Source organism: Salmo salar, chromosome ssa09 (assembly GCF_905237065.1).
Source record: "Salmo salar chromosome ssa09, Ssal_v3.1, whole genome shotgun sequence".
NCBI lineage: Eukaryota > Metazoa > Chordata > Actinopteri > Salmoniformes > Salmonidae > Salmo > Salmo salar.
Window position 1 is genome coordinate 6,267,756 of NC_059450.1, and position 9,470 is coordinate 6,277,225.

A 9,470-nucleotide genomic window follows, 5' to 3' on the forward strand; every position below is an offset into this window, starting at 1 on the left:
GGCCACTCTGGCAGAACAGGGCAGTCCGGCCACTCTGGCAGAACAGGGCAGTCCGGCCACTCTGGCAGAACAGGGCAGTCCGGCCACTCTGGCAGAACAGGGCAGTCCGGCCACTCCGGCAGAACAGGGCAGTCCGGCCACTCCGGCAGAACAGGGCAGTCCGGCCACTCTGGCAGAACAGGGCAGTCCGGCCACTCTGGCAGAACAGGGCAGTCCGGCCACTCCGCCAGTTCAGGGCAGTCCGGCCACTCCGGCAGTTCAGGGCAGTCCGGCCACTCCGGCAGTTCAGGGCAGTCCGGCCACTCCGGCAGTTCAGGGCAGTCCGGCCACTCCGGCAGTTCAGGGCAGTCCGGCCACTCCGGCAGTTCAGGGCAGTCCGGCCACTCCGGCAGTTCAGGGCAGTCTGGCCACTCCGGCAGTTCAGGGCAGTCTGGCCACTCTGGCAGTTCAGGGCAGTCTGGCCACTCTGGCAGTTCAGGGCAGTCTGGCCACTCTGGCAGTTCAGGGCAGTCTGGCCACTCCGGCAGTTCAGGGCAGTCTGACCTCTCTGGCGACTGTTGACTGGCGGGCAGCTCTGACGACTGTTGACTGGCGGGCAGCTCTGACGACTGTTGACTGGCGGGCAGCTCTGACGACTGTTGACTGGCGGGCAGCTGCACCATCTCGTCCGTATAGGCGAGATGGTGCGCACCTCAGCGTAACATGGCGCCCTCCACCTCGTACGCACCTCCCTGTAGTCACGGGTAGCTGGCTTACGGCTCTTCCCTGGCCTGGCCAAACTACCCGTGTGCCCCCCCCCAAAAAAATCTTGGGGCTGCCTCTCGGGTTCCCTCAGCTCCCTTAACTTGTCCGCCCAGAATTTTCTCTCGTCCTGCCAGGTCCATTCTTCCATTTCCTTCTCCTGTGGCTTCCTCCTCTTCTGCTGCTTGGTCCTTTGGTGGTGGGTAGTTCTGTAACGGTTGTCTTCATGAATGGACCAAGGCGCAGCAGGTATGTGAATACTCATGGTTATTTTATTACCAAAAAAAGAGTAAAGCATCCACTTGAAAAAACAATGACGGTGACAACAGTAGCAGTTTTACAGGCTATACACGCAGTGTAAAAACAACTACCCACAAACCCAAGTGACAAACATACTCCTACATATATGACTCCCAATCAGGAACAACGATCCCCAGCTGTTCCTGATTAGGAGTCACAAGACCAACACAGAACACAAGACTGCCACGTCCTGACCCCAAAACTACAACAACAGCTCCATCTGCTGGTCAGGACGTGACAATCAGATGACAACCCTAGGACATTATGTTATACAATACATGCATGTTTTGTTCAATCAAGTTCATATTTATATCAAAAAACAGCTTTTTACATTAGTATGTGACGTTCAGAACTAGCATACTTCCGGGGAATTCGCTAACATTTTACTAAATTACTCACGATAAACGTTCACAAAAAGCATAACAATTATTTTAAGAATTATAGATACAGAACTCCTCTATGCACTCGATATGTCCGATTTTAAAATAGCTTTTTGGTGAAAGCACATCTTGCAATATTCTAAGTACATAGCCCAGGCATCACGGGCTAGCTATTTAGACACCCGGCAAGTTTAGCACTCACCAATATCAGCTTTACTATTATAAAAGTTTGATTACCTTTTGTTGTCTTCGTCAGAATGCACTCCCAGGACTGCTACTTCAATAACAAATGTTGGTTTGGTCCAAAATAATCCATCGTTATATCCGAATAGCGGCGTTTTGTTCGTGCATCCCAGACACTATCTGAAATGGTAAATCAGGGTCGCGCGCATGGCGCAATTCGTGACAAAAAAAATCTAAATATTCCATTACCGTACTCGAAGCATGTCAACCGCTGTTTAAAATCAATTTTTATGCCATTTTTCTCGTAGAAAAGCGATAATATTCCGACCGGGAATGTCCATTTAGCTAAACTGAGGAAAGTAAACAAAGCTTTCGGTCGACGCGTGCACGCGCCTGAGTCTCACAGTACTGTAACCAGCCACTACCCAAACGCGTTACTTTTTTTCAGCCAGAGCCTGCAAAGCCACGATTCAGCTTTTTGCCGCCTTCTGAGACGCTATGGCAGCCGTAGGAAGTGTCACGGGACAGCTAAGATCCTCACTCTTCAATAAACAGAGACAAGAAGAACGACACCTTGTCAGACATGCCACTTCCTGCCTGAAACCTTGTCAGGTTTTTGCCTGCCAAATGAGTTCTGTTATACTCACAGACACCATTCAAACAGTTTTAGAAACTTTAGGGTGTTTTCTATCCATGTGTAATAAGTATATGCATATTCTAGTTACTGGGTAGGAGTGGTAACCAGATTAAATCGGGTACGTTTTTTATCCAGCCGTGTCAATACTGCCCCCTATCCTAAACAGGTTAGAAAGACAATGCAATCGTCCCCCTTGAATCTTATTGGAGATCTGGTTGAAAAAGGCCCTAAAGATTTATGTTATACAACGTTTGACATGTTTGAACGAACCTAAATAAATTAAAAAAATGCATTTTGTTGAGAGAGAAGTCCCGCGACCGACGGAATTTTTGGAGCAGCCTTCAGAACGCGCTAACAAGAACAAGCTATTGGGACGTAAAGGATTAACTTTTTCGAATGAAAATACATTTGTTGTGGACCTGGGATTCCTGGAAGTGCTTTCTGATGAAGATAATCATAGGTAAGGGATTATTGACAATAGTATACAAGAGTAGATTTGATATGCGATTGTTACAAGATGGTGCTGACCTGTAACGGTAGCCTATTTTTCTGAGTATCGCATCCCCTTTTATCGCAAAGTGTGATTACCCAGTAAAGTTATTTTTAAATCTGGCATTACAGGTGCTTTCAAGAGATATTCATCTATAAATCTTAGAATGACAATATTACATTTTATTACAAATGTTTTCGAATAGTAATTTAGTAAATTGTAGCGCTGTTTCACCGGATGCTTTTGAGGGAAAATAGTTAGTCAACGTCACGCGCCGATGTAAAATGCTGTTTTTATATATAAATATGAACTTTATCGAACAAAATAATGCATGTATTGTATAACATGGTGTCCTAGAAGTGTCATCTGATGAAGATTGTCAAAGGTTAGTGCTGCATTTAGCTGTTTTTTGGTTATTTGTGACGCATGTGGTTGGTCGGAAAATGGCTATGTGGCTACTTTCACGATTTACTCCTCTAACATAATCTAATGTTTTGCTTTTGCTGTAAAGCCTTTTTGAAATCGGACAACGTGGTTCGATTCAGGAGAGGTGTATCTATAAAACGATATAACATAGTCCTATATTTGAAAAAATATATATATTAAATTTCGTTATGCTAATGGCGATAGGATTTTTCGCTGGATGTCCGCTGGATGTCCGTCCCGAGCCCGCCCAGAGGTTAATAAGATTATTTCATTCATTCAGATCTAGGAAGTGTTATTTTAGTGTTCCCTTTATTTTTTGGAGCAGTGTATTAAAGGCAATGCTACCAAATACTAATTGAGTGTATGTAAACTTCTGACCCACTGGGAATGTGATGAAGGAAATAAAAGCTGAAATAAGTAAATATCTCTACTATTATTCTGACATTTCACATTCTTAAAATAAAGTGGTGATCGTAATTGACCTAAGATAGGGAATCTTTACCAGGATTAACCTTTCTGGCGCAGGCGTTCCGCTAGCAACCCACCTTGACAACATCCGGTGAAATTGCAGAGCTCCAAATTCAAAATACAGAAATAGTCATGATAAACATTCATAAAAAATACAAGTGTTATACATTGGCTTAAAGATTAACTTCTTGTTAATACAGCTGCTTTGTCAGATTTCAAAAAGACTTTACGGCAAAAGCATACCATGCGATTATCTGAGGACAGCGCCCCGCTTACAAAAGCATACAAACATTTTACAACCAAGTAATGGAATTACAAAAGTCAGAAATAGCGATAAAATTAATCACTTACCTTTGAAGATCTTCATATGGTTGCAGTCACAAGAGTCCCAGCTACACAATAAATGTTTGTTTTGTTCGATAAAGTCCCTCTTTATATCACAAAAACTCTGTTTTGTTGGCGTGTTTTATTCAGTAATCCACTGGCTCAAAGGCGGTCAAAACATGCAGACGAATACATCCTAATAGTACCAGTAAAGTTCGTAAAGTTCGTTGAAACATGTCAAACGATGTTTATAATTAATCCTCAGTTTGTCAATTGTCTAAATAATCAATAATATTTCAACTGGACAATAGCGTATTCAATATAAAGGAAAAAGAACGAAGTGTGCGCAATCGGTCACGTGCGCAAAGGAGCTCTGCTTCATTCTGCATGCCACTTACAATATGGTCTCATTCTTCCTAATTTTTCAGAAAACAAGCCTGAAACAATGTCTAAAGACTGTTGACATCTAGTGGAAGCCATAGGAACTGCAATCTGGGTCTTAACCATTTAGATACTCTATATGCATTCAATTGAAAACTACACACATCAAAAATATCCCACTTCCTGGATGGATTTTCCTCAGGTTTTTGCCTGCCATATCAGTTATGTTATACTCACAGACATTATTTTAACAATTTTGGAAACTTTAGATGCATATCCTAGCTTCTGGGCCTGAGTAACAGGCAGTTTAGTTTGGGTACGCTTCTCATCCAGATGTTGAAATACTGCCCACAAGCCATAACAAGTTAATAATAATGTAACAAACTACAATTTCAGAAATTACCTTCGCTTGGGGGTAGCAATTCTGTCACTTGCTTTTCAGTTGTCGGTAGGCTACTCCTGACCGATCATAAATGGATAAGTAGCCAACGTTTTTTAATTTCAATCTGTAGGGTGAACCAACAATCAGCAGCCAAATTTCAAAGAGAACAATAAGCCCAAAAACGTCAAATAGTTCTCACAATAATGGACAGTGGATCACAACAGGCATTAAAATAAGAATGGCAAGGTTTAGACATTTATTGATTTGGTGGCGCTCATATTCATATTATTAACAGTTGTTTTAAAGCCCTTTACACCACAAGATTCTTCATTTGGAAGTCCATTTGGTCTCAAATTGTTCCTTAATATCAAGGGACCTGGAAAAAATAACATTCAAATGCATAGTAACATTGACATTGTCATCACTGAAGCAGCAAAACGAATGACACAGACCACCGAGAGGGTCAAGAACATGGAGGCTGCTCTCAGGCAATTCCCTGCTTTAAACTACAATGTGCATTTACTTAAAAATCGCACTGTTGGTTAGGGCCTGTAAGTAAGCATTTCACTGTAAGGTGAATAACTGTTGTATTCGGCGCACGTGACAAATAAACTGATTTGATTTGCATGCCTTTTACTACACATGGTATGGCAACACACATTTTGATGGAAAGTACATTCACTGGCACCACCCTATTCTGCCACACTGGGACTCAAAGGTGGCAGCAAGATAGCCAAGAGGGGGAGACAGCCCACCAGATGACATTGGAGCCTACTTCGGGAGCTTATAGTTCCTGGGACCTCTCTGTTATTGAAGCTCACATTAAGCAACTGTGAATGGCAGCTATACCCCTCAACAATTCACCCCTCTGTGGACAAGACCCAAGTTTGTAATCTCATTCATCATCAGTTGGATAACTGAGTCTGTGCATTTGTGTGTTCTTGCTGTTTCCTGGTATCCACTCGGCATGAAGGATGAAAACAGGTGCGTATGATAATGCAAAAAAGCAAGCATGGCTCATATATATTTATTCTTTGACCAATATCATAAAACAAAGCAAAGAAAAATGTGTCATTTACATTTACATTTAAGTCATTTAGCAGACGCTCTTATCCAGAGCGACTTACAAATTGGTGCATTCACCTTATGATATCCAGTGGAACAACCACTTTACAATAGTGCATCTAAATCTTTTAAGGGGGGGGGGGTTAGAAGGATTACTTTATCCTATCCTAGGTATTCCTTAAAGAGGTGGGGTTTCAGGTGTCTCCGGAAGGTGGTGATTGACTCTGCTGTCCTGGCATCGTGAGGGAGCTTGTTCCACCATTGGGGTGCCAGAGCAGCGAACAGTTTTGACTGGGCTGAGCGGGAACTGTGCTTCCTCAGAGGTAGGGGGGCCAGCAGGCCAGAGGTGGATGAACGCAGTGCCCTTGTTTGGGTGTAGGGCCTGATCAGAGCCTGAAGGTATGGAGGTGCCGTTCCCTTCACAGCTCCTTAGGTGTCCTAAGTCATTTTTTTGTTTACTCAAATGTAATGCCTCTTTTGTCCCTATTGCCATTGATTTGTGTCTACTACACAGGTTGCTTTTCATATTGAACCATACAAAGGAAGAGATCAAACAAGTATGTTTCCAATGTCAAATACAGTTGAAGTCGGAAGTTTACATACACTTAGGTAGGAGTCATTAAAACTCGTTTTCAACCACTCCACACTTTCCCTGTTAACAAACTATAGTTTTGGCAAGTCGGTTAGGACATCTACTTTGTGCATGACACAAGTCATTTTTCCAACAATTGTTTACAGACAGATTATTTAACTTGTAATTCACTATCACAATTCCAGTGGGTCAGAAGTTTACATACACTAAGTTGACTGTGCCTTTAAACAGCTTGGAAAATTCCAGAAAATTATGTCATGGCTTTAGAAGCTTCTGATAGTCAAATTGACATAATTTCAGTTAATCAGATGTATACCTGTGGATGTATTTCAAGGCCTACCTTCAAACTCAGTGCCTCTTTGCTTGACATCCTGGGAAAATCAAAAGAAATCAGCCAAGACCTCAGAAAAAAAGTTTAGACCTCCACAAGTCGGGTTCATCCGTCATAACGCTCAGGAAAAAGACGCGTTCTGTCTCCTAGAGATGAACGTACTTTGGTGCAAAAGTGAAAATCAATCCCAGAACAACAGCAAAGGACCTAGTGAAGATGCTGGAGGAAATAGGTACAAAAGTATCTATTTCCACGGTAAAACGAGTCCTATATCGACATAACCTGGAAGGCCGCTCAGCAAAGAAGAAGCCATCGCTCCAAAACCGCCATAAAAAAGCCAGACTACGGTTTGCAACTGCACATGGCGACAAAAATCGTACTTTTTGGAGAAATGTCCTCTGGTCTGATGAAACAAAAATAGATGGCATCATGAGGAAAGGACGATTATGTGGATATATTGAAGCAACATCTCAAGACATCAGTCAGGAAGTTAAAGCTTGGTTGCAAATGGGTCTTCCAAATGAACAATGACCCGAAGCAAACTTCCAAAGTTGTGGCAAAATGGCTTAAGGACAACAAAGTCAAGGTATTGGAGTGGCCATCACAAAGCCCTGACCTCAATCCTATAGACAATTTGTGGGCAGAACTGAAAAAGCGTGTGCGAGCAAGGAGGCCTACTAACCTGACTCAGTTCTGTCAGGAGGAATAGGCCAAAATTCCCCCAACTTATTTTGGGAAGCTTGTGGAAGGCTACCCGAAACGTTTGACCCGAGTTAAACAATTTAAAGGCAATGCTACCAAATGCTAATTGAGTGTATGTAAACTTCTGACTTCAACTGTACATCATAGTAAATAGTACGCCGTTCCTTATTATATATTTTTAATTTGGCCTTCAGCCTTGTCAGTATCAATGGAGTTCCACTTCTATTACTACTCAACATAGGTTTTACCAAAGCTTAATTCATGTATTTGTTCACTAATACCTTATATTGGTGATGTTTAAAATACGACCTCAGCTTTATGGATTTGTCTATGATTGAAGTCCAATGCCTAACTCAAGCAGATGTCTATTTCTTCACCTTTTTAAGTAGACCCCATTTGTAAAATTGTACTTAATTTGTAATTGTGTCATTCTATCTTAAGAGATGGTGAGCACTCTGCATTCTACAGGCATAGAACAAACACTGGAAAGTTTCTTCAACTATTCTACATGTACGTTTCATATCTACTCAACTCAGAAGAGTGGGAAAAACACCTGAAAGCAGTAGCATTAGAGATACTCCCTAGCAGGGCATCTTCATAGGACTCCTCGTTGAAGAGAAACAAGAGGGATATAGTCACCTCAGGTTTCGACGGAGTTTACACTTACTTTGCCACTAATGGGTTTTTCTATGGCTCCACTTACCGCAGTTGGGACTCCATTCTGTGGAGACAACAACCTGTTGTTCATTCCAAGTGTGGGGCCAGGTTATATTGACACCAGTATTAGGCCTTGGAATTTCCAGAATACATGCAAACCGCATTAACGGGAAGTACTATGAAAAGGCACTGCATGTAGCCCTAGTTGCAGGTGCTGATATTATCTCTATAACGTAATTTAATGAATGGCATGTGGGAACCCAGACTGAGATGGCAATTACAAAAACAAGCCAGACTGTGTACCTAGATTGCTTACTCAACAAGCCTGTTGTCTATTTTGAGATAACTCGCAAACAAGCAGCAATATTTAGCATTGAGAGGAAGAGATGGCCAGAATGAGTGTCTAACATCGTTTAATCTGAACAGAAATTTACTTCACACATATTGCATTAATCAGCCAGGTATACACAGTATAGATTGTAGAATTTGACAACAATAGTGTGACAGAAACCTATGTTCCCTTTTTATCCTGTGTGGTAACATTAACATGCTAACAAATAAAAAGGCAGCCTTATGTACAGAAATATAGAACTATGTGATCTTTCTCCTGCTTCATATGATTATGATGATTTGCACTTTAATGTATAACTGTTTACTTAAATTATATTTGGGCAGTTGCCTACCCAGGGCCTACCCCAAATAAACCCCTTCCTGACTAAAAAGCACTTTTAATGGAGGATCTGAATTTAATATGCTTCTTAGTCCAGGGAATGCTTAACCTTGTTCTGTGCAACCCACCACGATGTGACAGTTCTTACGTCAGAGCATTATATACTTACTTTTCGATCACATCACTATTTAACAGGACACTGAGAATGTTTAATAATGTGAATGTACCCCATAAATCAAATTGTCATATACATACCAATGACTAAGCAGTTTGAAGCTTGAGTCCTTAATTGAAAGAGCTATCATCCATGATACCAAAATGATACCTTTTTTTTACATTTACATTGTTTACAAACATTAGAGTAAAACAAGCTCATATTTTGGATTCTGATGGGGTACAACGGTTGAACTAAGTTAATGAGGCAAGTTATACGTTTAAGAATCAATGGGTATATCATTTATGTATGTCCAGAAATATATGTATCAACTAAGGATTCTAGCTTGAAGTTTGTTAGTATTTATGAACATACCATTAAATCAACATTGAGAACATCTAGGCTACTCTTATGTGATGTGTCATTTCAGGGTTATCCTTCTCCTCCATAAGCTTTCTTTAAATATAGGAAATGCAACAAAAGGGGCAAACATTGTCATTAAAATCATCAACCTGGATACATCAACATAATCTCTGGTGATGTGCACTGTAGACTACTGTATCTCCAAGACAATTTAGATAGAGGAT

General features: G+C 41.4%; 1 protein-coding gene across 1 annotated transcript; it reads left to right on the forward strand.

Moving 5' to 3' along the window:
- The first annotated feature begins 5,153 nt into the window (after positions 1 to 5,153).
- On the forward strand, positions 5,154 to 8,458 carry manea (mannosidase, endo-alpha). The gene is given in 6 exon segments (XM_045723328.1): positions 5,154 to 5,200; positions 7,844 to 7,959; positions 7,962 to 8,022; positions 8,024 to 8,119; positions 8,121 to 8,211; positions 8,213 to 8,458. Coding segments are annotated over 6 exon segments (657 nt in total).
- The last annotated feature ends 1,012 nt before the right edge of the window (positions 8,459 to 9,470 follow it).